The 26032-nt window shown below is 65.0% G+C and overlaps 2 protein-coding genes across 5 annotated transcripts in view; both read right to left on the bottom strand.

Annotated features, from left to right (window-relative positions):
• Positions 1–2370: 2370 nt before the first annotated feature.
• MSANTD1 (Myb/SANT DNA binding domain containing 1) lies at positions 2371–18966 on the bottom strand. Of its 3 annotated transcripts, XM_065914576.1 has the most exons (5): positions 18901–18966; positions 13337–13422; positions 8540–8804; positions 4771–5046; positions 2371–3272 (listed from the first exon to the last, which is right to left on the bottom strand). In XM_065914576.1, exons 2-5 carry the CDS (start codon positions 13350–13352, stop codon positions 3032–3034), a joined length of 798 nt encoding a protein of 265 aa, XP_065770648.1. In that variant the 5' UTR covers positions 13353–13422; positions 18901–18966; the 3' UTR covers positions 2371–3031. The 3 variants fall into 3 exon arrangements, with proteins under 3 accessions (XP_065770648.1, XP_065770649.1, XP_065770650.1); XM_065914577.1 differs by lacking the exon at positions 18901–18966 and having other exon boundaries at positions 13337–13784; XM_065914578.1 differs by lacking the exon at positions 18901–18966 and having other exon boundaries at positions 8540–11369; positions 13337–13783.
• HTT (huntingtin) overlaps positions 17934–26032 on the bottom strand; it is a 118564-nt gene continuing 110465 nt past the window's right edge. For both annotated transcript variants that reach the window (XM_065914524.1, XM_065914526.1), the window contains 11 exons: positions 25716–25798; positions 25131–25261; positions 24901–25030; positions 23415–23570; positions 22261–22451; positions 21932–22046; positions 21591–21804; positions 21216–21321; positions 19650–19812; positions 19390–19550; positions 17934–18654 (listed from right to left, as the gene is read on the bottom strand). In XM_065914524.1, coding sequence (XP_065770596.1) covers positions 18441–18654; positions 19390–19550; positions 19650–19812; positions 21216–21321; positions 21591–21804; positions 21932–22046; positions 22261–22451; positions 23415–23570; positions 24901–25030; positions 25131–25261; positions 25716–25798 — 1664 coding nt within the window. In that variant the 3' untranslated portion in view covers positions 17934–18440. The remainder of the gene's footprint in view (positions 18655–19389; positions 19551–19649; positions 19813–21215; positions 21322–21590; positions 21805–21931; positions 22047–22260; positions 22452–23414; positions 23571–24900; positions 25031–25130; positions 25262–25715; positions 25799–26032) is intronic.

The following is a 26032-nucleotide window of genomic DNA, read 5'->3' as shown; positions in this document are numbered from 1 at the left end:
AGGCATCGAACCTGAGTCCCCTGCACTGCCGGGCGGATTCCCAGCCTTTGGACCCCCAGGGAAGCTGTGGAACAATGTCTTCCTTGAAAGGAGGGCTGTCGGAAGGTCTGATTAATCAGACCTGTGTGCCTCGGAGACGCTTCCTTGAAGATGACAAAGTGAGCCTGTCCCTTCAAGGAAAACTGACGGTGCTTGTGACCAGTGATGAACTTCAAGCTTTCATCAAAGACCGGGATTTTGAGAAAACTTGCACCCACCACCAGGAGCTTGCCGACTCACCAAACTACAGATGTTTTAGCTGAGACTGACGGCGACTTCACACGGGGACACTTTGACACAGGACCATCGGCTCGGCGCAGACCTGCGTGCTTGGTGACTGTTATCTTCCAAATGCCCAGCCTGTGACGTCACAGTTGTAAGTGTGGAAAAGATTGGTCCAGGTGTAGGATGGACAGACGGATTCCCGGGAGACAGTGGTGAAAGCTCGTTGATAGGTTTTCAGATTCCACGCGGTAACCAGCCCACCAGAAACCACCGTGGTCGAGTCTGGGTGTCGTCAGAAGGAAGAACGCCCGTGACCCGCAGGTGTTGTTGAAACCTCCCCTTCTTTTCCAAACATGTATCCACATGAGGTGCGATTTCCCAGATTCCCTCACTTTCCAACCAAGCCACGTCCCATAGCAGCCGCTGACCACTCTTAGGCCAGAGATTTGAGGACACACGACACAATGCCACTCTTCTCGCTAAAACTCCTTGTTTAGGAAAACATGTTTTCCATGCAAGTGGTACTCGTGTTACCACTGTAATGAGTTTATTGCTATCTTGAAATGAACATTTCTAAATCTTAGGTTTAATTTCTTAATTTCTACTTTTTAAAACAAGTATTTTTATTTGGTCGCACCGGGTCTCAGTTGCATCGTCTGGGATCTAGCTCCCTGGCCAGGAATCAAGCCCGTGCTCCCTGCGTTGGGAGCACAGTCTTAGCCGCCGGACCACAGGGAAGTCCTTGCTGTGTGATTCCATCCATCCTCCCTGGGGGATTTCGGGATGTGACGACCCTGAAGGGTTGCGTGCCTGTCAGGGTTCGGGCCAGAGCCTCGAGTTCCACTGGGCCAGGGCCCAGTGTTGGTTGAACCAGTGAGTTCTCACGCTGGTGTCTTCTCTAAGAGCTAGAAATTCATCAGGCAGCCCCAGGCGGCGGCCCTGGACCCGGGGCGCCTCCAGGCTGACCTCTGTGCCCACCGGGCAGCTGGTTCACATGGCAGGGCTCCACCCCCTTCACCCTGCAGCACAGTCCAGCCCCAGGCAGGAGGGTCCAGAGTCCAGCTCGTGCTCTCTTGGAGGGGAATAGAGGGGGGCCCAGGTGGGCCGTCCTGCCAGACCAGCTCCACCCAGCCCATCCCTCCCGGCGGCAGGCTTCAGGCTGGCCTCTGCACCCCTGGGGGGACCTGAAGTCTGACACCGGCTGAGTCCTGGTCACTATCTGACTGCCCTCAAAGGCCACGGGAGGGTCGGGTGCGCTGGTGGCCGTCACACCAGGGGGTCTGCTGCAGCCTTATGGCAGGGCCCAACTTCCACTCCCCACCCCCGAAACACCAGAGGGAACGTGTCTAGACAGTCACCTGCCACTCACCCCCACCCGACGCGTCCCCTCAACCCTGCTGATTGGGTCAGCGACTTGCCCATCTTGGGAGGAGCAGACATTCAGTGAAAGGTCCCTCCACCAGGCAGAGCCACAGGGACCCTGAGACAAAATCAGGGCCACGGGCGGGACCAAGGACCGTGACGGATGCTCTGTGCAAACAAGCAGGCCCTCAGACAGGTTTTCTTGCCCAGGTTTTCTCTAGGCAAGAGCGTGAATGACCCCACCGTCCCTACAGGTAGAAGCCACAGCCAGCGGCCAAGCTGTCTGTTCTTCGTGACTTGCCGGCCTCTCACTAGACGCCTGCCTGAGCTGAAAGTCACATGGAAGTGTTTCCTCTCCATCGGTTGCACGGCGTCCTCAGAGCTACGGAGTGGGCACGACCCCAGCCGTGTCCCGAGTGAGACTCTGAACGAAGCTCGGTTCTCAACTCCCCTGGGGCCCCCCCTTCACCGGCCACCTGGGCCTAGTGACTCAGGAGGAACTGAGGTGGCGGCGGCGCTCTGGACAGGCTCTCTCGCCTGTAGGCCCTGACCCCACCCCAGCCCCTCTCCCTCCTGGGAAGGCAGCCGGCTCCCTGTGCGCCCTGCTGTGTGTCCAGCCCCTCCCGGCCCTCGAGGCCTGCAGGCAGCCCTGCCTTCCCAGCGTTTCCACACCTGCTGCTAGTCTGCCCCTCCACTGTCAGCTCCTGAGGTCAGCGGGCTCTCCCACCTGTCCCGAGTTGATAGATGTCACAGGGCGGGGTGCATGGGCAGGATCATCATTTTATTGAGCTGTTGCTGATGGGGGTCCAAAGGCCCCACGTCCCGGAGTGGGGGTGGGGTGGTAGATAAAAGGCCACTGGAGGGCGTCCGGCCCCCTGGGGTCTCAGGGCCAATGCAAGCCCAGCGAGGGGGCACCTGCGCGCACACCTGCCACGGAGCCGCCTCTACCTGCGCTGTCTTCGGAGGGACGGTCGGCCGCCTCCCTCCACGCCCGGCCGTGAGCCCTGCTCCCAGGAAGTTGTGAAAAGCACATGATTAACGTCAAAAGCCGCTTCCAGTACCGTCCACACTGACAATGCCGGGGGGCAGATTCCGGGCGTTCCAGGGGAGCCGCCCTGCAGTGACCCGGAGTCCCGGGGCCGGACGTCCAGGGAGGGCCTTTACGCCGGGCCCCCCGCCCGAGGCGGGTTAGTCTGCGGCCGCGAGTAGCCGCAGGGGCGGGGCCCGGGCTGTTCCTGGGCGTGGCCCAGGCCGGGGGCGGGACCGTCCAGGGGCGTGGCCCAGGCCGGGGGCGGGGCCAGGCCTGGGCCTTTCCAGCGCGAGGACCAGGTCAGGGGCGGGGCCCAGGCTGGGGGCGGGGCCCGGGCCATTCCGGGGGCGGGGCCCGGGCGGCCCAGACGCCGGCCTAGACGGCGGACTTGGCGATGATGCGCTCCAGCAGACTCATCATTCGCTCCTGCAGCTGCAGGCTCTGGGCCTGCAAGACGCTGTGCTGGTCCAGCGCGCGGCGCACCTCGCGGCACGTCTCCTCCAGGGCGCGGCTCAGCCGGCGCTGCTCCTCCAGCAGGGCCTCCAGCAGCCGCAGCTTCTTCCTCTGCAGATGGCCGCCCTGCCCCTTGCGCTTCTTCACGGGCCGCTCCTCCGACCTGGAAGGACAGCGCAGTGTGGGGACGGCTGGGCACGGGACCTCGGGCCCTGCCTGACCCTCCCGGCCGTCCCCGGACACTCGGGGGGCCGGGCCCTCCCTGTCATGACAGCATTCCCACACCCACTGAGCTGGGTGGGCAAGGGGCGCTCATGGTGGGGGAGAGGACACCCAGAGAGGGATGAGGAAAACGGTGGGTGGGAGGGCCTACAGGGCAGACACCAGCAGATAGGGGAACCCCTGCCTCCTGGCAGCCTGCAAGGGGCCAGCACACCTGGGGGTGAGAAGACAGGGGCTGCAGGCCACGGGCGGGGCCGGAGCGGCCGGGCTCCCCTCCAGGACAGGAATCTCTCCAGGGTCAGGGCTGAAGGCAGCCCGGCTGTCGGCTGTGAGTGGGGCCCCCAGGGGTGGCAGGGAGCTGCCAGACGCCCCCAGGCCCTGCCTGTCCCCAGCCTAGGCCCTCTGCTTCTGTGCAGGATTGTGGCCCAGCCACCCTCGGGGGCGGAGAGCAGAGCCTGGGCTCTGGAGGGAGAGGGGCCCCGCAGCCCAGCCTGGCACAGCACCCGGGCAGCCATCAGTCTGGGAAGTAGGTTCAGCCCATGGAAGCAACTGTCCACCAGCAGCAGATCCCCTGAACCCCAGCCCGGCCACCAGCAAAGGCGATTCTGTCGGGGGTCTTCACTGAGAAACCACCCCCACCCAGGGAAGGGGCGCTGGACAACCGGGCAGCAGCCCCCAGATTGTGGGTGTCAGACTGGAGGGGCCCCTGAGATGCCTTCCTCACCCCGTCCCCGACAGATGTGAGATTGAGCTTGGGGGAGGCAGGACCAAAGCGCAGAGCTACTCTTCCTGGGCTCTTCTCCACCGGTCAACTCCTACTCACCCACGAAAGCCCAGCCCAGCGTGACCTCCTCTGGCTCCCGGCCCCACACCACACCTGTCTGAGGGGGTCGTGAGGCGGGGTCAGCTCAGGGCTGTCAAGATGCCATGGATGGCAGGGGGGCTGGCCCCCACTGCAGCCAGGCTCCAAGGACACTGTGCAGGCTCAGCCTGACGCCCCCTCCCTGGTTTTGAGAGAGCAGCCAGGCCGGCAAGGCCAGGGAGAAGGGGGCCCCAGGGTATGGTCTGCTTGGGGTGGGGGAGCTCGAGAGCCAGACACCGGGGAGAGGGCAAGAGGCTCGCCTCTGACCCCCAGCCTTCGCCAGAGAAGGTCCTGATTTATCCCCATTTTACAGACGGAGACCGAGGCCCAGAGAGATCACGGACTTTCCACACAGCTGAGCAGCGAGGGCGCAGGAGACGCGCTTGGGCAGCGAGCACGACGGCCCAGGCCTCGGGCCCACCTGCCTTCCTGTCTCTGGCCTCCCTGTCCCGGGGGTGTGTGTGTGCTGCCTAGGCCTTTGCAGCCGGCCCTGGATGGCAGAGGTAGCCACCACCAGGATGGCCGCCTGAGCCGTCTCGGGGGTGGGTGGTGGGGCGGGAGGGGGGCGCGCACACACCTGAACTTAAGGGACAGTAAGCTGGAGGAGCTGTCGGAGCCGTCGTCCTGGAAGCGGCCTTCGTAGGAGCACTGGTTATACGGTAAGTACAGAGGGGTGGACTTAGCAGACGGCGACAGGGACGCCTCGGTCTGGGACGTGGAGGGCCCCGGCTGCTGGCCGTCCGGCAGTTTGCCATCACAGGACTCGGGGACCTTGGCCAGAATCCTATCAATGGCTAGGTAATAGGGCCAGTCGGGCGGGACGGACTCGCTATCTGTCATGCATTTTAATTTCCTGAAACGAGAGACACAAGAGCCAAGGGTGAGAAACGGCTGCTCCTGGCCCTGCCCGCCCGGCCCCTCTGCAGAGGGGCACTCAGGGGCGCCGGACCCAGGGAACCACGTGGCACGGGTGTGGGTCACTCCCAGCCAGACAGGCCTCCCCAGAAAAGTGGGCCAGGCGAGACCGGGTCAGAAAGAGGTCGGGCTCGGGACCCTACGTGGCTGTGGGTGTCAACAGGCCCCACTGACCCCAGTGTCAGGCTGGCATCTTGAGCTGACCCCTACGAGTCCTCTCTGCTTTTCTGGAGTTTCTAAGCTCTCTGCAATGAACAAACGCTGCTTTTTAATAAGTCAATCAGCAATAAGAACATATGTGGTATAATACCAACATAGGAGTAAGATGTGATGTAATGCGTAACACGAACGTCAGATGAGGTCAGGTAACAAGCTGTCCCTGTGAAGAGGACGCCCTGCAACAGGAGCTCAGGCAGGATGAGCGCAGGCCTCGGCGGTCGCGGCTCTGAGTCCGCGGCTAGTCTCTGCTGCTGCGCTGTGTGAGCCTGGGCGGGTCCATTAACCTCTCTGAGCCTCGTGTCAGTAAAATGGGGATGATCCAAGTCGTGCTGGGAAGACTGGAGCAGACAACGCCCGCTGCCTGCCGAACAGTGAGCTGTCCAGATGACCTTCTTGGTACCGGGGGCAGGGGGGGCGCCTGACGCCCCCAGCGAGGGTCTGCGTCTGGCTACGGTGGGCCCGCGCCCCTCCCAGGCCCTGAGTCCTGCCCTCCCCTACAGACAGGCCCTGCGGTCCCTGGGCCTCGGCTGTCCCCTGGGAGGTGAGGGAAGGGGAGATGCGGCCATAGTGCAGGCCCCGGCCAGGCGACCAAAGGGGCCACGGTGGGGTGGGCGTGGGCTCTCTGCCTCCCGAAACCCAGGGTCCTGAGACCCCGGCCACCATTGGCAGCCCCTCCACATTCCTGGCCCTTGCTCCTCCCGCTCTGGGGAGGACTCCGAGTGACAGGGTCCCCCCCAGCAAAGTGGCTCCTGTCTCCCGACAGGGTGCCTCGAGATCAAATCCCTGCCAGGGTGTGGTCACTGGTCACCCTGGTCCCTGGAGATGTGCCGACCATCTGAAAGCATTGCCCTGGTGGGGGTGTGCGGCTCGGGGCAGAGGCCGAGGGACGTGGGGTCCTCAGCAGGGAGCTGGGACGGGCTGCCCCGCCTCCCTGAGCACAGGAGGGCAGAGGGCTGTGCTGGGGCCTGGGCCCCTCTCCAGCCCCTCTGGAAGCCCCCAGGTCCCACTCTGCCCACCCGAGACAAGGCCCGCCCCACCGCAGGCGGCCCCTGCATACGCTCCCCGGAACCAGGCCACCCCCAGGCTTCCTCCACGGACAATCAGCTTTATACTTTAGCCACGCGGAACGGCTGGTGGGATCTTAACTCCCCAGCCAGGACTGAACCTGGGCCCTTGGCAGTGACAGCATCGAGTCCTAACCACTGGACCTCCAGGGAATTCCACCAACCACCTTCATATGAACTGTCTCCGGAATCCCCGGGGGGTCCTGTGGTTGGGACTCCTTGCTTCCACGGACGAGTGCCCAAGTTCGATCCCTGGTCGAGGAACTAAGATCCCACAAGCCGGCGGTGCAATCAATAAATGAATAAGATTGGCTTTGTTTTCTCTTTTAAAAAAAACCAGAAGTTGTGAAAAAATAACTGAAGCCTCTGCTGTGGGCGGCTCTGGGTGGTGGGGGTCAGGGGAGGTGTTGGGAGAGAGGAAGAGCCAGACCCCAGCCAGAGTGTCGGTTTGTCAGGTCCCGTGTGCACGCGTGCCCTGACTCTGTGACCCCTTGGACCGCAGCCCGCCAGGCTCCCCTGTCCATGGGATTCTCCAGGCAAGAGTACTGGAGTGGGTTGCCATGCCGTCCTCCAGGGGATCCTCCCGACCCGGGGATCAAACCCACGTCTCCTGCATCTCCTGCACAGCAGGCGGATTCTTCACCGCTGAGCCCCTGGGGAAGGCCTCGCCTGCTCTGGACCTTGGTGCCCCTGTTGGTGACGGGAGCTGAGAGGTGCCGCTGTGTGCAAGTGCTTCGTAAACTGTGACACGCTGTGCCCCACCCCGCCGGCCACCCCCTCCTCTCCCGTGGCCTTCTCAGCCCACCTCCCCTCCAGGAATGGAAGAGGATACCTCCCTGGGGCTCAGGAGGCGGCTTTCAGGATAAATAATGAATAACCCGGCCAGACGCCAATCAGAGCCATGAGTCACGGAGTCAGACAGCAGGCCCTAAAGCCGCCTGCCTCAGCCCTGCAGCCCCCTCCCTGCCCCACCCCCCAGGCGCCGAGGGGCTGGTGGCGGGGGTGGGGTGGGGGGCACACGGCTCAGCCCTGACCTTGGACCACCTTTACCCAAGTGCCTTTGAGGCCCCTGGACCCCAGCGGCCGGAGGCCTCTGCTCTGCCCCGAGGCCTGGCTGGGGGCCGGGCTGCAGGTCAGAAACGAGCCTCTGGACGGGCCAAGCTCAGGACCGGCTCCTCCAAGGCGGAGAAAGTTAAACTGATGCAACTGAAGCGGCCTTTCGTTGCTCAGAGCCCTGGGAGCCTCTGCACACTCCCAGGCCCCAGGCAGGCTGGGAGCCACAGGCCAGGAGGGGCGGGTGGGGGTCCTCTCACCCACAGAGTTGGCTCAAGGTGCCCAGAACAACCTGCAGGGTCCCGTCCACACCCCGCACCCCCCCAGGCCACACCTCTGTTCCCCCGGCCACGCCCCCCAGCCACACCTCTGTTCCCCTGCCTGGGGGGCCACGGGGAGGACCAGGAGGCGGCCTGGCTGGGACCAGCGGGGTCCTCGTGTGTCCTCCTGGGACGGCAGACGCCCCCAACACGGACAGGCTCATGGGGGCTGCGTGGGCCCAGCCCGCCCACAGGGCCCACTCTCTGTGCCTCTCCGCCTACAGCCCAGCTCCTTCTCAACCTTCACCCCGCCCGTGGTCCCCTCCACACCTGTAACCTCTCACCCGCCCATGACCCTCTCCTCCCTGGGACCCCCAGCAGATAAACCTGGGCCCTGCCCTCTGAGGTGCCGAGCAGGCGGGGCAGTCCTGGAGCTGCCCCCGCGCGGGGCCATGTGCCTGGCCGTGACCAGCCCTTCCCAAGGCAGCCAGGGCAGGGGCCCAGCACGGGGTGGGGAGGGGGCAGAGGTGCGGAGCCTCCTGGGTGCTCAGGGCCTCCACAGCCCCCACACCCAGCCCCGAGGCCAGCGCTGTGCCCACAGTGGGCTCAGTGGGCGCCGGAGACAGCAGCCTGCGGCTCATGGGCCTAGTGGTCCAGCCTCAGTCTTCCTGCCCGCCCCGGCTGCCAGCAGTATCCTTCAGCCTGTGGGACCTTGGGGGGTCTCCCCGCGCCCCCCTCCACGGGGCCCGCAGGTCCCCTCTTGCTGACACAAAGCCGGGACTCCCCCGCCCGCCCCCGCCGTCGTGGCCCGTCCACCCGCTGCCCGCGGGCCTACCTATACTGAAAGGTCATGTTGGTGATCTTGATCTTGATCTCCTCGCCCAGCCGGCGCTCACCCGTCATCTCCAGCAGCTTGCTGGCCATCTTCTCGTACACCTTGGCGTTGCGCTTGGTCTGCTTGAGCTCGTCGAAGAACTCCTCCCAGACGAGCATGAGGCCGCGCATCTCGGCGTCCGTCCAGTTGCGGGCCCGCCGGTGCTTCTCGGCCTGCGGGGACCCAAGGTAGCCGGGCACCTCGGCCGTGGCCATGCCCGGGGCACCTGCGGGGTTAAAGAGCGCGCTCGGGGCGGGCCGCTGGGGCCTGTGCACCGCGGCGGGAGCCCCGCTCCTGGAAGGCAGCTCCTCGCTCAAAATGGGGCCTACATCTGACAGGCAGGAATTTAGTTAAAAGCTTTTAAACGGGAAACGTCATTTTGATGTCACGTTTCCATAGCAACAGAGCAACTGCATAAGCTACAACAACAGAAACCTTTTAACTGAAAGCGCAGGAATCAGGGCCGCCCTGACGGGCCATCAATACTGCAGTGAGCGGGCCAGGCCCAGAACTGGCGGCCCAGGCGCCCGGCCCTGCCTCCCGCCCCAGCCTGGCTGCCAGGCTGGCCAGCTCCAGGGGCCACCGAGCAAGGCCCCTCCGCTGGGAAGGCTGGGCTCGGGGGGCCAGGTCGGATCCAGGCCGCAGCCCTGGCCTCCGTCCCCCCCGGGCCCACACTGCTGGGGGCCCAGGGAGGGCCCAAGATGCGGGGCTGGGGTGCAATGGAATGAGATGAGAGGCGGAGAGGGAGACCCAGAGACGGGAGGACAGAGGGTGGGAAGGACAGACGGGAGACTGGCACGGGAACACACACTTGGGGACCTGCAGAGGCGTACGTGTGCAACGCCCATCCGCCTGCATGCCCCACGCACGGCCATCCTCCGGCCAACGGTTCACACTTAACGATACAAACGCCACCACCCCCAGGCTGGACACCAGCGGCTGTAGCAGACCCCTGGCTCGGGCACTGTCCGACTCTTCCCTCCCTAACAGGGGGCGGCTGCTGAGCTGGGTGACTTGGCATGGGCTGAGGAGCCAGTACAGGGCTCGAGGCGGAGGGCAGCTGGGGGCAGGCGGTGCCAATGAGCCGCAGGGCCCCGTGGGGCTCCCGGGCACGGAAGCCTTTTTGTCCCCCATGCCTTATGAACAAGACTCCGGCCTCTGTGGCCTGCTCCGAGTTCCGAAGGGCAGAGAGGTTGCTGATCGGAGGAGGAGGGACAGGACAGGCCCATCAAGAGGAGCAGGAGATAGACCACCCTGCACACACCCTGAACTCGCCAGCAACCCCACCTTTTAGAAAACTTGCAGAAGCAGAAATAAAGACTTGCCACTGCTTTGATGCTTATCACAGACCCCTGCCTGACTATAACCTCTCCCTACACACCAGGGAGCGGGGCACAGCCCTTGAGGTGCTGGTGAAACCGCTGACCTCAGTTTGGGGCTTAAAGCCACGTGGCTAGGAACGTAAACCTGGCCAAAACCCTGCTGCAGACTCGAAGCCAAGTGGCCGGGACTTGAACTTGGCCAAAATGCAGTCTGCCAACTGAGATCACTGACCTGGTGTCCGAACCTGATGAAGCTCAGGTCCTCTGATGCCTCACCACAGAAAGAGTTCAGTGAGAGACAAAGTGATAAGTAAGAAGTGGATTTATTCAGAGAAAAACACACTCCACAGACCAAGTGTGGGCTGTCACAGAGGCCAAGTGCAGCCTCGCAATGTGGTGTGGTTAGCTTTTCCTGAGTTAGGAAGATCCCCTAGAGAAGGAAATGGCAACCGACTTCAGTATTCTTGCCTGGAGAATCCCATGGACCGAGGAGCATGAGAACTACAGTCCATGGGGTCGCAAAGAGTCAGACATGACTGAGCGACTAACACTTCCACATTGGTTTTTATGAGCTGGGTAATTTCACAGGCTAATGTCATTCAGTCGCTTAGTCGTGTCCCACTCGTTGCGACCCCATGGACTGCAGCACGCCAGGCCTCCCTGTCCATCACCAACTCCCGGAGCTTGCTCAAACTCATGTCCACTGAGTCGGTGGACAAATCCGACCATCTCATCCTCTGTCATCCCCTTTTCGTAGGCTAATAAGTGGGAGGATCATTCCAACTATTTTGGTGAAGACGAGATTTCCAGCAGTTGGGCCTCTGCCCACTTTTTGGCGTCTGATGATCAGCCTTGGGACTGCCATGGTGCCTCTGTGTGTCATTCAGCTTGCGATGTGTTACAATGAGCAGACTGAGGATCGCGATCTAGGTGAGGTTGACTTGTTTGCCATCTTGGACCCACTTGATTCTAATCGGCTTACGTTGTGTCCCTGGGCTGTGTCATTCTTTCAGAGGCTGTGCCCTGCCCCCCTCCCTCCTGTTTCACCAGCTGTGTTCCTGCTTTGCCTGGCAGAGTAAAGCCACTCTTTCCTTCTCCTCCGTGACTCTATCTCCATGTTTCTGTTTGGCGTTGGTGCACAGAGAGTCGAGATTTTGACAACAGCGTATTCCCACCCGTCCTGCAGCAGGACCACCTGGACCCAGACCTGCCTTGTGCACGGGGCTGGGTGGGGAGCCCCCTGTACCCCCAGGACCCCACAAAAAGCACTTGGTGAAGTCTTGCTGAGCAAAGGTATGAACTCTGAAAGACTGACCTCAAGGAACTCCCCTCCCTTCCCTGTAGGTCTCCTGGATTTTGCCTTCGGGCTTCCTGGCAAACTCTTACTCGATCTTCAAAACCCTGTTCTGGCAACACCTTCTCTCTGAAGTCTTCCTGTTCCACTTTGGTCCTTCTTCCGGTTTTCCCTCCTGCAAAATGGACCTCCCTTGAGCCAGCCGTTTCCTGTCTGCCCTCCAGCTGTGTGACTCTGGGTTAAGAATGCTTGCAAAGGCAACAGTCTTAAGAATTCAAGCACTCTGATGACTACTGGGCCCTGTTCTAAGCACAGTATTTCTGTCTTCAACTTTGACCCTCACGGTACTCTTGTGAGTGAGGCTGGCGGCTGCTGTTATTCCCATTCTGCAGATAAGTAGCCTGAGGGACAGAGGTGAGGTCTCCCTGTGGGCAAGGGGCCAAGCTGGGCTCCGAACCCAAGCAGGCTGGCTTGGGGCTGGGTCTGACCTGTTCTCCCTGGGAAGGACAGGTCACACATTCTCTGCCACAGTCCTGGGCAAGGGCACACAACCTAGTGCAAACTGCTGCCTGCCTGGGTAAATGCCCCCATTGTTCCCTGGGGGCTCTGGGGAGGTCCCCTAGTGCTGACCTTGGACAAAGTGGCCACTGGCATGGGCTGGGGTCCCTGGCCAGGCCCCTCCTCAGGCCTCCGCCAGCACTCAGCTGAGGCTGAGTCCCAAGGCCTTGGGGGCAGACCTCCACCTCACACCTGCAGGCTGGGCTGTGACAGCCACACGGAGCCCCTGCCCTGCCCTCGGGCCAGGGTGCCATCCACGAGCCCCCCGGCACCTGCAGGGTTCTGGGGGGGACCTGAACTTGGGGGAAGGGCTCACAGAGTGCAAACTGAAAACCTCCCTGGGCACAGAGGGCCCTCCTTAGGCCTGCTGTGGACAGAGGAGTCCGGGCCTGAGCTGCCCAGGACAGGGGCGCTGAGCCTGGGGCCGGGGCGGGGTCTCTGGCCAGGTGCCCTCACCCTGCACCTCCAGTGTCCAGAGCTTGCCCTCTCACCCTGAGAGAGGGGCCGCAGCCCAGCTGGAAGGAGGGGAGGGCTCAGGATGGGGTGGGCCGGCTGGGGCTCCTTCGTCCCTGCAGTCAGAACTTGGGGTGCAGAGGCAGCAGGGTGTTCTGGGCCGGCACCTGACCCTGCCCTCAGCTCCCGGTGGGAGCCCCTCCCTGTCGGGGCTTCCAAAGCTGCCTGGGGACACAGGGACACTGCAGCCTGGCCAACTAGCAGCTCCCGGGAAGGCTGACAGCTGCTACGCCCCTCGAGTGGGCACCTGGCACACTCAGTAGTGTTTGCAGAGTGCATGAGGGATGGGAAGGCCCCCTCCTCCAGGAAGTCCTCCCCACGCTCCTCTTAGGTAAAGGATTTAACCGACCAGGTGGCCTGAGAGTTGACTCTCTGCCCCCAGAGCCTGGGCTAGCCCTGACTGTCCTCCAGGTGGACGGTCCCTCAACCCGGCACCCAGAGCCGAGCGGGTCTGCCTCACAGCACCCCCCAGTGCCCAGGTAGGGTTCCGAGGGGAGGCAGGCCAAGCTCAGGATTTCAACCTGGCTCAACCAACTATGGACGCAACTCGGTCAGGCCACCCCCAGCCCTGTCCTCACCGACACGTGTCTGGACAAGTGACCCCACTGGACGTGGGCTGGTGCAGAGGGCATGGCTGCAGCTTCGAGGCCCTTCCCTGCCCACCCTGCCAGGGGCATTTGGAGAGGGCGCAGGCCAGCGTGCTGGCCTGGCTGGGGCTGGGGCGTGGTCATCAGGAGGTGCTGCTGCCCTAGGTGCCCGGCCTGGGCAGCCCCCGGGCAGCAGGTCCCAGTGCCTCTGCCGGGGAGGTGTGGGCCTGGGGCAGCGCTGCTGGAGTGCAGGGGCCGGTGACCACCCCTGCTGGCCCCCAGCCGACAGGTCCCGCAGAGGCGGGGTAAACGGCTGGGCTCCAACGTCTCTGCTCAGGTTTCAGGGGCGCTGGAAAGCCCCGGGTGCAGGGCAGGGGGGATGCTCGCTTTGGACTCAAGGACAAGATGGAGGCAGGCCCAGTTCCTGGTGGCCCATGGGAAGGCCCTGTCTGCCCTCGGCGGGGGGCGGACGGGGGCTGCGTACCTTGGCACAACTGCATGGCCTGTGGGGACCCTCAGGCTCTGTGGGCCGGGGAGGCAGAGAGCCCGGGGCCGGGCGTCCAGCGGCACCTGCGGAAAGAAGGGCCGTCAGGCCTCAGCGAGCGAGTCCCGGGCACGCAGAGGAGGCCGGCACCCTCCAGACAGGAAGGAGCATCCCTCAGGGGCCTCCAGCACCTCTGGGGGCGGGGGGGCAGACAGCGGGGAGCTGGGCCCATCCCGGGAGGCGGGAGTCCTGACAGCAGTCTAAGACCCCCAGCCAGGCGGAGGCAGGAAAGCACAGGGAGCATGGTGGTGAGTCCAGGCCGGGGGCGAGCGGGGCAGGAGGGTGGACGCTGCTGGGCGCAGTGACCTGCGTGGCAGCACCGTCCTACCCCATGTGCGCGAGAGCCCAGACCCTTAACTCTGAGTCCTCAGCGGGCACGTCCGACCCTGAGTCGAGGGCTCCAACCCACGGGGTCACCCATGCCCTGAGCGCCCCAGGGCCAGGATGAGTGGAGGCCCGGCCGGCGGTTTGTCTGCTCACAGCCTGGAACAGAGGCTTGGCAACGCCTGCCCCAGAGGATGTGGCCGCGACGGGGGGAGCACATCTGGGTGGCCCCCCGGGTTCCTGCTAGGAAGGTCAGTGGGGATGGGCCATCCCGAGTGAGAGGCCAGACTGCGAGGCCCCCAGGCACCTCCGTGGTTGGCCAGGAGCCTTGGTGACTCCACAAAGCCAGCCCGCCTCCGTGCCTGCGGGCCCCTGGCAGGATGCCCCATCCAGCGGTGCCCGGGCTGCCCTGAGCGCGACACGGGACCAAGAACCCCCGGGGCCCAGAGGGGCTCACAGGTTCAGGCCAGGAAGTGGGGGGTGGGCTGCCCTCTGCCAAGGGCACCTGTGCTGGGCAGCTGGAGGGTGAGTGGGACACTGTCACTTCCTTCCAGGGCGTCTGGGGCCCTCATCTAAACACGGAGGCAGGGCATGGCCCCCCAGACTGCGGGGGGCGCTGGCCCTCCCAAGGGGAGGCTGCCGGGGCCTGCAGCGTGTCAGGGGAGATGGGCCTGGGGACATGAGCTGACCTCTTCCCACACGCAGAGCGGGTGCACACACACCTGTGTGGCCCGGCCACCGGAACGAAAAGCCAGACCCTCTGCGAGCAGGTTCCTGCAGCGCCATGAGGGCAGTGCCTATGCGTGCCGTGACCAGGGCAGAAGCCGGGCATCCTAAGCCTGCTGGCTGTCTCTCCAGGCACCCGCTGTGGTTGGACTGGGGGCCGCCCACTCCCGCCAACACCCTGGGACCAAGGAGGCCGTCCGCAGACTCTGGAGCACCGCCCCGGGCAGCCCAGGACCCAGGGCCTCTGCCTCCGCAGGTCGGTGGGCAAGCACCGTGGCACAGAGCGGAGTGACCCTCCCAGCCGGCGCGCCCTTGGCGCCCGTGCAGCCGAGTGGAGAGGATTCCCGGAGGAGCTGGCATTTCGGGCAGGAAGGACATACCAGCCCAGATGGACAGGGTAGCCTCACCACTTGGTCCCAGGGCAGGGGGGCCAGTGGCCAATGGGGCGAAAGGGGCATGGGGGCCATCAGGGGCTCCAAGGTCGGGTCACGGGCCCTGAGTGAGCCCCTGGACCTCTGCCCACCGTGACCACCCCTCCTGCCTGGGGCCCAGGGCAAAATGGCCCCCGCGGGGACCTGATGTCACCACTGCAGCCTTGGGCACGGGCGGGGGGGTCACCCCCGTCCCCTGGGTCCTACGGCTCTGGGCTCCGGCTGGTGTGGTCCCCATAAGCAAAGCAGGCCTCACACGGTAATTCACCTTTTTTTTCTTTTAATTCGTATGTACAATATTTGTAGTGGTTTAAAAAATTAAAATATACATCTCATGTCAGACCTTCGCTCTCCTCTCACAGACAGGCCTGGGCCAGGCTCCGGGACGCACCCATCACAGCCCTGCGGGCGCACAGTGGGGACCGCGGCGGCGGACAGCCTGAGCTCAAATCCCGCCGAAGGACGGCCAGCCGCGAAGCATGCTCAGAGCCCAGCCCCCAGGGCAGGTCCATGATGCCACAGTCCTCCAGGCCAGCGGCCACCCGGCTGCAGCAGGACGCCTGCAGCGACCGTGCGGGGCCAGGGGCTCCACAAGCACTCGGGGGAGGGGGCTCCTTCGGCGGCACGACTGAGGGCCACACGCACAGGCCCCCTCCTTGGTCACCCCCGCGGAGCCCAGGCCTGTGGCACCAGGCAGCGGGGGGTGGCCCCCTCCAGGTGAGGCCACCCCAAGCTCTCTGGGGAGCGTCAGCGGCCTTCGAGGGGGTTCACACACCCCCACCATCACTCCAGCGTGCAGGACCAGCGAGCGTTGCCCCGTTTCGGGCACACAGCAGAGGGAGGGGGACAAAAGGCAAAGCGAGCTCGTGTGCCAGGAAGGGACGCCCAGGGCACCACGAGGGAGCGAGTCCACCCCGCCAAACCACACAGGACCCACCCGCTGCACGGCCCGGGGGGCTTCCCCAGACGCCACGGGCAGCCCCGCTGACCCGCCTGGGGCGCTGTCTGCACCCCCGGGCTCGGCAGTGACGCCCGGCCACAAGGGAGGCTGGGTGCCCGGGGAGTCCCAGCGCCATCCTCGCCTCCCGAGAGGACGCGTGTGCTGCAGGAGGGCGAGGGGACAGCGGGGGAGGGCACCTAGACATGCCCTCCCTGCCCAGCTCAGCGGGGCCGCAAGAGGACACACAGACAGTAGACGCACGAGCGCCTCGCCCGCCAACTACCCTGGTTCCGCTCCCATCTTCCCTGCGTCACCAGCGGGAAAACAAACCCGTCCTCCCCATCCCCCAACGACCCTCTCAACACAGTCTGGGGTGGCAAGCTGCCGGCTGCCGGACACAGCCTGCTCAGGTTGGTCCCGTCTGCAGACAGCTGACAGGGGGCCACCTCCTCAGTGGGACTTGGATGAGCAACCCCACCCCGCCCTCAGATGTCTCAGGCACGCAGCCAACCCCACGGGGCAGGTCTGAGAAAGGTGGGCTTCTGCAGAGGCCTGCCGGCCGCCCTCAGAGACCCTGACGGAGACACAGGTGCACGCCCACACACACGTACTCCCCCACGGATGGAGTGACCTTCCCGAGCACTCGCACGCTCCCGGAGGGCATGCCAGCGCGTCTCTGGGTGGCACCAACAGCCAGAGCTGGCTGCAGCCCCTCACGCACCGACGGTCGCGTGGGAACCAGGGCGGGCCCCTGCTCAGCTGGGCCCCACGCTCCGACTCCGGAGGGGGCCGGCCCTGGCTTCACACTCACAGTGTTCTACAAGCGCAAACACCTAAGCACGGACCACACGGGCCTGCGACATGTCTACCTCGGCGCTGCCGAAGCGACCCTGGGGCTAGGGCAGCGGTTCTAGGGCTTTCCTGTGTTCACAGTCACTCCGGTAGGCGTGTGGCTGCAAAGGCCAGGGTGAGCCCAAGCGAGAGACAGGAGGGCGGGGATGTCACTTCTCCTGCGGAGTCACGGCCTTGCCCTCAAGGCCCTGACTCCGACTTCTGACCCGTGTCCCCGCTCACACCACCAGGCCCTCTGCAGGGGCGCCTGGGCGCCAAGGGCAGCTCTGAGGAGAGGCTCCCTGCGCACTCTGGCCCTGGCCGGCCCCCAACGCGTGGCTCCGGGGGTGGGGGGCCTGCAGGCGGTGTGTGCAGCGGGCGGTATGTCGTACAGACACGCGAGGGTGTACCCAAGCCTCCCGCCCCTCAGACCCTGGACGACAGCGGCAGGCCATCCCCAATCGCCGAAGAGACACCCGACCTGATGCACCTGAGCTCCTGAGCAAGCCGGGCGGCGTGCTGCTGCCCCGGGGCCCTGCAGAGCCGCCCCCCATCACGCGCACTCCACTGACAGGCCTCGTGGGTGCGGGATGACCGGGCTGCTCTGGGTCCAGAAACGAGCTGGGTCAGGGCCAGGACCTGGGGCGGGAGTGGCGGCTGTGCCCGGCGCCCCCTGCCCAGCGCTGGCCCTGTGGGCACAGACCTGCGCTCTCCTGAGCTGGAAGGAGGCCCCGCCGATGGACCAAGACGGGCGAGGCGGCACTGGGGCCTTCCGTGACCAGCCGCCGGGACACTGAGCTCTGCTCCTGACACGTCAAGCTGCCGCGCCCTCGGGGCTGCCGGCCAGCGAGTGGCTGGGCCCACGATGCAGGAGGGGCACGGGCCTGGACGCCAACACCCGCCAGCCAGCCCCAGGCAGGCCAGAGCCCAGGTCAGGGCAGGTGCGGGGGGCCGGCCTGGCTGGCTAACTGCCCGCAAGCTGCCTGTCACCACCAGAGAGCTGCCCGTCCTCGGAGCCGACCACCCACAGCCAGGACAGCCAGGCCGGCACCTTCCCCGCCCTCAGCAGGGCAAGGGCTCCTGACTGGATGCCAGCGCTGCTCTGAACGCCAAACGGGAGCTCATAACAGAGGGCGGCATGGCGGGGGCCTGGCGTTAGGGGAGGGGGCTGCCAGACAGCGAGCCCCGCGGCGGGGGGGACAAACCCCGTCCACCTGCTTGGAGGCTGTGACATGCAGCGCTGACCTGGCGATGCACAGACTGTACACGGGCGTAGAAAGTTACCTTAAAATTAATCTCTTTACTGATAGAATTAAACTTTAAATCCTGAGAAGACAGCGATGGGGAGGACAGCGCAAGCTGTTACGCTCCCAGCCCCCCGCCTGGCCAGACCCGGCATGCATGTTCTGCAGGAGCCCGACACCCCAGGACCCCGTGCCTCAGAGCACGTGGCGTCCCCTCCCGCCTGCGGGACAGCGGAGGGCTGACGGCTCGCCGGCAAGAGCAGAGGAACCCTGCCCCCCAGGCGGGAGCAGCTGGGCCCTGGTGACGGCCGAGGGCGGGACGGGAGGAGCACGTCAACACCGGGCGGCTGGCTTCCACACCAGCTCCAGCGCGAGGTCCGCCACAGCAGCTCCTGCCCCGAGAGGACTCAGGCTCAACCCCAAACGTTACTGCGCGTGCCCTGCGTGCAGCCTCGCCACCACGCGGCGGGAAGCCCGTGCCGCTCGCTGCCTGGCGCAGGCTGGGCCCTGCAGTCCAGGGGCCACCTCGTCGCCAGCCGGGTGGGCGCTCAGCACGCGGCGGCCTTGTGGACGCTCCGCAGACACGCCAGCAGGCGGTGGTATGGGTTTCCGGGCGCGGCGACCACCTCGAACACAGACTGGAAGGCCCTGCGGTCAAGCTCCTCTTCTATCTGGTGTCGGTAGAAGTCCGCAGCCACCAGGCAGAAGAGGCTCACGTCCACCTGCTCCAGCTTGCCCATCCGGCTCACGACGTGCGGGAGGCTGGCCGGCCAGTCAAGGGTACAAGGCGGCAAGCTCGGGGAGACCTGCTCCTGTCCTCCCAGGGGTTCCTGCCTCCCCTGGGGCTCCGGCCTTGACACAGGCCTGCGGACAGCGGGGGGCGCCGGGAGGCTCCCCTAAGCTATAGGAGCAGCCGCCTCCCACCTGGATCCAGCCTCTCCAGCCAGAGGCTCCGCCTGGGAACCCGGAGTGCTCTCCCCGTGGGGCCGCCCCTCGCGCTGCGCTTACCTGGCCTGGCTCCCACACACCCAGCGCAGAACCATGCCGCCTGCCCGGGCCACTCTCAGCACCGGGACGGCTGTCTGCTCCGAGGCCCTGCGGTCTGTCTGGGGAAGGCTGACGGGAGGGGCCGTCCCCTTTTGGCAGCCAGCACCTCGGGGGTGGGAACTGGATCTTCACTGACTTCAGTGTTTACCCAGGAGGGTGAGACACAGCACGTGACAAGGGCTAATGAGAAGCAGCATGAGCGACCCGCCCAGCTGCACGGACCCGCAGGCAGACGTGGGGGGTCCTCTGGGGGCCTCCCCGCTTGGCGCAGGGAACACATGGGCTCCTGTTTCCTGGTCCGTGACTCGCTCTCTTGGGTCTCAGAAGAAACGTCACCCAGACACCTGGCTTCCTACAGAACTCAGGCTTCCAGAACACTGACGGGAATGTCAAGCAGGGTGCTGACGGGACGGCAGGGCTGCCCCGGGGCCCAGGACCGGGCAAGGATACATCGCCGAGACCCATGGGCTGGTGGACGCGCTGACGAAGAAGCAGGAGAGACTCCACGTGGCCATGGCCACCGGGCTGCGCTGTGTGAAGTTGGACAGGGACAGCATGACCCAGTCGCGCACCATGGACGACTGCCCCGCACCGTGCAGCGTCTGGAACACCTGCGAGGGGGCCGCGGGCCCGGGGACGCCCCGTCAGCGCCGGCAGGGAGGAGCTGGGGGCCCAGCACCTGCCCTGGGCGCCCCGCCCCGGCCCCGCACCTGGTAGACGACCGTGGCCATGAACTGCGGGTATGGCTGCTGGCTGGACAGGAACTCGCCGATGACCTTGTTCATGACGTCCTGGGGTGGGAAGAAGTCGTCCAGGAACTGGGGGAGGACACGCGCCACCACGCGGGCTTCACAGGGGAACCCCTTCCGGATCCTGTGGTGGTGCAGGGGGGAGCCCGGTTCAGAGCCCGTCCCGCCCGCGCTCCCCAGCCCCGAGGCTCCCGACCCAGCCGGCGTCCTGAAGTAACAGCACAGACGGCTGGGGCGGTGACATCACGGCACAGCCTCTCGTGACAGACCCACGTCCTCGTGAGGCCCTCAGGTGCGTGCGCGCTCCTGGAACCTGTCAGCGCCCGCCAAGCCCCCTTCTCGCTGGCCCTGCCCCAGCGCCCCCGGCTGCCTGCCCTCAGCACACCGCGGGTGGGCCCTTGCACAGGGTCCTTCCAGAATCTACGGGCAGCCAGCAGACTACTTGGGCTACTGGCCACCAGCACACCTCCGCCGCCAGCCCTCCACGCCCGTGTGTTCCGGGTGCAAGCCCCATCTGCAGGAAGCTGAGTGCACGCAGGCCTCGGGGGTACGGAGGCGGGCCCCTGCGGCAGCGCACACGAGGGGCTTGCACGTCAGCAGACGCTGGAGCCCATGGGGGTGGGCTCTCCAGAACCAATCAAAAAGCCGCGTGTGACTGAAGAGCACCGGAAGGGACCTGGAAACCGCCCGGGTGAGCCTGCTGCACCTGCCTGCAGACGCCAGCCGTGACCCACAGACGCGAAACCCACACAGGAGAGTCAGCGTCGTCAACCCAGAGTCCCCCAAGCATGAGCACGCGGTCAGGCTGAATGTCGGCCCTGCCTCGGTGGCCGCGCTCATCTCGCAGAAAGACGAGCGCGAGCCCCAGCGGGCAGGGCTGAGCGTGGCGCCCTGCCTGCCTCCACGGGCGCGGGACTGCAGACGCTCACTGAAACAGGCGACGTGGGCAGAGCCTGTACGCCCAGCTCTCCGGAGTGCCTCACCCGGCCAGAGCGGACCTGGAGAACGTTCCGCGGAGTGTGCTTAGTGAGCACCCGGGTGGCTGCCTGCTGACCGAGCTGACCAGAGCTGAGGGGCGCGGAGCAGAGCCAGCTGCCCCAAGGCCACAGACACAGGCTGAGGCCCAGCGCAGGGCCGGACGAGGTCCCCAACCCGTCCTGGACACACACGTGGAGGTGGGCCTTCATCCCCGGCTTTCAAGGATGCTGGCAAGGATGTCCGAGGGCCACGAGAGCAGCCTCCCCCCGAGCCACTGCTGGCGCGGCCCCCAGGCCCTTCTCTACATGGTGGCAGCTCAGATGGCCACTTCTGTCCCCAAGCAGGCTCCAGGCCGTCTCCTCACAGGCCCCCGACACTGCCACAGTGCCCCTCGCCATCGGGACCTGGGTCAGCGCTCGGGACAGCCCTGGGGCCTCCCGCGTCCAAACCCGGGCGCTAGGTGCTGGGACTGAGCGCGGCGTGGAGCCAGGGCAGGGGCAGGAAACAGGAAGCAGGCTGCTGGCTGCGGGCAGGCGGGCTCGCGCTCACCTGTCAAAGAGGACGGACACGCGCTCCATCGCCACGATCACGGACTCGCTGTCGGGGGCGGCGGGGCTGGGCTCGGACGTTCGGCCCGGACTGACTTTCTCCTTCCCTGGAACAGAACCGTTTCGTGCCGCTGGTTTATAAAACTGGACTGTTCTGGGAAGGGGGCCTGGCGCTCACACAGAAGTTTACTGAACTCCTACCAATGGTCTGACACTGGGGGGCGGGGGCCCAGCCCCCAGGGCCCAGCCGAGACCCACAGGGCACAGGGGTCAGTCTGACAGCCGCTCCATGGCCCAGAGAACTGGAGCCACCTCCAGAAGCTGTGCGCCTGGAGCTCAGCAGTGCACGCGTGCCAGGCCAGGGCGCCCTGCTCACCTGTGTACATGCAGGTGAGCATGAGGCCCAGGGCCGCCATGGCGCGGTGCGGGCTGTGCACGTTCACCCGGTCCACGCTCAGCTTGACCAGGGACTCCGCGTCCAGGCGGGACAGCTGCTCGGACAGCAGGAGGCGCTCCAGGCCCCTCAGGACGCAGTGGTAGACGACGGACGGGGTGGCCTCTTCACTTCCGGACAGCATCACCCCACACAGCTGTGCCCGGGGAAGGCTTCTGGTCAAAGGGCCACTCTGGGCCCTGGGCGCCCCGCCTCCTCCCAGATGGGAGCCTCTGCTGGCCCAGCGCCCGGTCGCGGAGCACAGCCAGGCCAGGCCGGCTCACCTGTATGATGGAGGCCGAGAACTCGGGTCCCACGTCCAGCGGGTAGTTCTCAATCAGGTAGAAGGCTGTGGCGCACATCACCAGCACGTGCTGCTGGCTGTGCACGTTCACGCAGCTGAAACCGAGACGTCGGCCAGGATCAGTGACACGGCCGCCGTGCTGTCTGCAGGCCCCGCGCACTGTCCTCCAGTCCCTGTAAGGAGGGCGACCACGTGGGCGCCTCCGCCGGGGTCTGCTGCACGCGTACTTCTCATGGGCACCCCCACCCCCCGCCCCGCCAGACAAACCCGGGCGGGAGACCGTGGCGGGGGCCGGCCGCGCCCACTCACTGGGCTCTGCCCTGGAGGTTGGAGAGGAGGTAGTCGCTGACGACGGGGACGAGCTGCTTGGCGGTGTCGTCCAGGAGGTCGCATTCCAGCACGTACAGGACGCCGTGCAGGGCGCCCAGCGTGCTGGGCAGGTGGCTGCTCCGGAGCGCGCTCTCCAGCAGCCGGCTCACCGGTTCCGCCACGGCCTTGTCCTGCGCACAAGCACAAGGCGGGCTGGACCGGCCCCACACAGCCCGGGGGCCCAGGGAGGCCGGCCTCGCGCTGCGGGGCGCCTGCATGCGGGTCTGGGATGTCACGGGGGCTCCCTGCCGTGTCTGTGCTCACACCCTTCCCCTGGGACTGAGTTCGGTGTGTGTGTGTGCACAGGGGCCCACGGGGCCGGCCCCGGGAAGAACCCAGCTCTGAGTCTGTGAGGGACTTCCCTGGGGACAGACCACCCCGCCCAGGGACAAGCCAGCACTGCTGGCCAAGGGCCTTGTCTCCCTCTGCAAAAGCCTCAGAGGCTGCCTGGCCCTGCGACTACCCCCCCAGCCCCCGGGGAACTCTGCCCTGTGGTCCAGACAATGCTGACACTGCAGAGGACTCCCCTCCTCCCGCCCAAACCCAAGGCCACCAACCACCAGCAGGGCCCGCGGGGGCAGCTTTCACAACCTGGGGAAGTCTGGAGAAAAGCGGGCTTGAGAACTCCAGGGGTGGGCCGCATGGGAACAGCCACAGAGGACATGGTCCCATCCCAAGGGGCCTGCATCCCTGTCCTGAGGGAACCAGCGCTGTCCTCCACACCAGCGGGGTTCACCCCAGGCTGGCCTGTCTAAGCCTCTTCTTGAAAGCATCACTCATTCCATCTACAGACAACACAGCTTTAGCCTTGGGGATCCAGGCCTGAGCACAACTACCATGCGAAAAAGCCCAGCAGTGAAACTACCCGCAGAGACAAAAGGGCCCCTCAGCCCTAGGTCTGGTGCCTCCACCTCCCGCGCCACACCCAGAGGGCCACGGGCAACGGCGGGGAGGACTTGGCCTCGACCCCCACAGGCACAGCTGAGCCCCTGGCGGAGGCACCCTGCCACCTCAGGAACCAGGGCCTCGGGAGCCCCACCGGAGGCTCGGCCGGCACCGCTGCTCAGCAGCACCATGGGGCGCCCTGCGCTCACCATCCCGAGGACGGCGGCCGCCTTGCAGGTGGCGGGCACCAGGTACTGGAGAAGGATCTCGTCCTCCTGCGGGTGCACCTTCCGCAGCTCTGTCAGCGTCAGGTACATCATCTCAAACTGGGTGCGCTCCGTGAACAAGTCCGAGACCACAAGGAGCTGGAGGCGGACATGTGGACGGGAGGGGGCAGGTCACTCCGGGTCCCAAACCCTGGAGCGGAACCTGCACTGGAGCCTGGGTTCAGGAGGGAAGGGTGCCGCTGTCTCCCTGGGGCCCCACACGCTGCGGCCACCGCCAGCCCAGCTCCCAAAGCCGCGGAGGAATGGGTGACTGGCTCAGCAGTCGGTGCTTTGGCCATGACTCCTGTCTCCCCACAGTGCCCGGCTTCTCACATAACATCTGAAGACAGGCTCTGACCAGGAGTGTCGGAGGTGGGGGCGGGCTGGTCTTCAGGGGCTCCTGGCAGCTGAACAACTCAGCCAGCAGGACTTCAGGGCACCAGCGGAGGCCCCCCGCCTCTCGGGGTCATGAGGTCAAATATGTTTTTGTAACAGTGCTGACCCGACCTGCCTCTCTCCAGTGCCCTCCCACTGGCACGGTGGCGTTTTCCAGAAGCTACCGAAGTTAACTGACTGAACGCACAGGAGGCATGAGAACCCAGGGACTGCTGATGAGCCCGACATTAGATGCAAAATAACTAAAAACTTTATATTATCATTGCTATTTTTAAACAATTATTTTTTTTGTCATGCCACGTGGTTTGTGGGATCAAATCTGGGCCCACAGCAGTAGAAGTGCTGCGTCCTACCCCCTGGACCACCAAGAATTTCTAGTAACTTGTGCTTTTTAAGACCTTTAGTATTCCTTGTAGTTTGTTGACTTTTTTGATAAAAGTCAATTGCAACTTACATTACAAATTAAAAACGAGATTCTTATAAATATCGACTTAACCAAATACGAAACAATCTAGAAACCTTTAAAGGAATACTGAGAAAAACAGGCTTCAAAAAACAGTCATTACCGAAAGGAGACACCTTTACGTAAAAAGAACAGAAGCAGCTAACGTGATGGATGCGGTCACCGGGCGTCCCTCCTCCTGGACGGTGACCCGGGTGACGGGCCGGCAATGAGTAAGTGACTTTCAGAACCTCTCAGTGTGACTTCAACACTGCGAGGACCGGCGGGTGTTGCCCACAGGAATCTACACTCCCCACGACCCTCCGGTCTCCCGGATGTGAAGGACTCTGCTGGCCAATCCCTGGACAGCCACCGCCCGAATCGGTGCCTGGCTGCTGGACAGAGGTCACGTGCCGACTCCACGACGTGGCCGCTGGGCTGGGGCGTGTCTGCCCGGGCTGCACCCGTGCAAACGGCTCCTCCCCTGGCCTGAAACTCACTACAACCTCCCCCACACCTCTGCACGGCCCCGGCGGGTGACATGAGCCCGCGGGAGCGCCGGGCACTGCAGGGGCCGGGGAGGGCACTCACCGAGCGCACCACCTCGCTGATCAGGATGACGGGGGTCCTCCTGGCGGAGCTCGGCGGCAGGATCCAGCGACTGTACAGCTCAAGCAGAAACTGCGAGCAGGAGTGGATGTCGACTCCAGCCCGGTGCTTCCTGCAATTTCCCCCAAAAGGGACGAGAGGTTCATTTCAAGGGGCCCCAAACTAGGGACTCATCGGCGCTCCCGCTCGCTGGGACAGAAGGCAGAGGGAACCTGGAGTTGACCGGAGACGTGGGTGGGGACGGCGGTGCTGGGGCCTCGGCCTCCTCCTCCTCCTCCTCGTCCCACTCCTCCTCTCGCAGAGGCGTGATGCTGTTCCCCAGCCACACCGAGTGGATGGACACCTTCAGGGGACACGGGACAGGCCGGGGTCAGGCGCCGGAGGCAAGGGGCGCCGGGCCACAGGTCCCGCCTGGGGGTCCCTGAGGCGAGCACCGCCCCCCGTCCCCGGGCAGGGCTGGTCAGACCCCCAGTGGTTCAGGGCTTAAGACTCTGAGTGAGGCCCACAGGAGCAGCTGAGGAGGGGGAAGAAGAGCGCCTCTAAGAAAGGGAACAGTGAAAAAGAACAAAGAAAGGAAATCGGGCTGCCGAGGGACCTCAGGGTGAGGTCCCGACACAAAATGGAACCAGGAGGTGGGATCTCTATTCAAAACTGGCCCTCTCCCCAGACAACAGTTGTGTGCCCGTGTTTCTGAATTACGTAACAAAGCCCCTACACACACACAGGACAGCCAGCTTGTTACGGAGAGGGCGGGGCGGGGAGGAACCGGCCCCGCTGGCCACCTGACGGGCACCGACCTGGCCGAGCTTGTAGCTCATGTCCCCCAGCTCACGCTCGGGGTTGAGCTGCAGCAGGAGCTTGTCATGGCTGATGAGAGCACCTGGGGGGCAAGGACGCGTGAGTGTCCCCACAGTGGGGACTCCTGCCCCCCACAGCCCCGAGTGCCCCCGCACAGCCCCGAGCGTCCCCCCACAGCCCCAAGCGTCCCCCGCACAGCCCCAAGCGGTCCCCGCACAGCCCCGAGTGTCCCCACACAGCCCCGAGCGTCCCCACACAGCCCCGAGCCCCCACCCTGGTGCTGGGACAGTCCAGCCGTGCTCACAGGCGCAGGGTG

The sequence above is a fragment of the Muntiacus reevesi genome, chromosome 22 (genome assembly GCF_963930625.1).
Source record: "Muntiacus reevesi chromosome 22, mMunRee1.1, whole genome shotgun sequence".
NCBI lineage: Eukaryota > Metazoa > Chordata > Mammalia > Artiodactyla > Cervidae > Muntiacus > Muntiacus reevesi.
Note: the sequence above shows the minus strand (reverse complement) of the source record. Positions and strands in the feature narration are given on the sequence as shown.

What these genes read in the sequence shown, in the direction of transcription:
- MSANTD1 (XM_065914576.1), bottom strand. An exon ending in AACATGACCTTTCAGTATAG is followed by an intron (nt 5,047 to 8,539) that starts GTAGGCCCGCGG and finishes CTCTCGTTTCAG; the next exon opens with GAAATTAAAATGCATGACAG. An exon ending in TTACTGTCCCTTAAGTTCAG is followed by an intron (nt 3,273 to 4,770) that starts GTGTGTGCGCGC and finishes CTGTCCTTCCAG; the next exon opens with GTCGGAGGAGCGGCCCGTGA.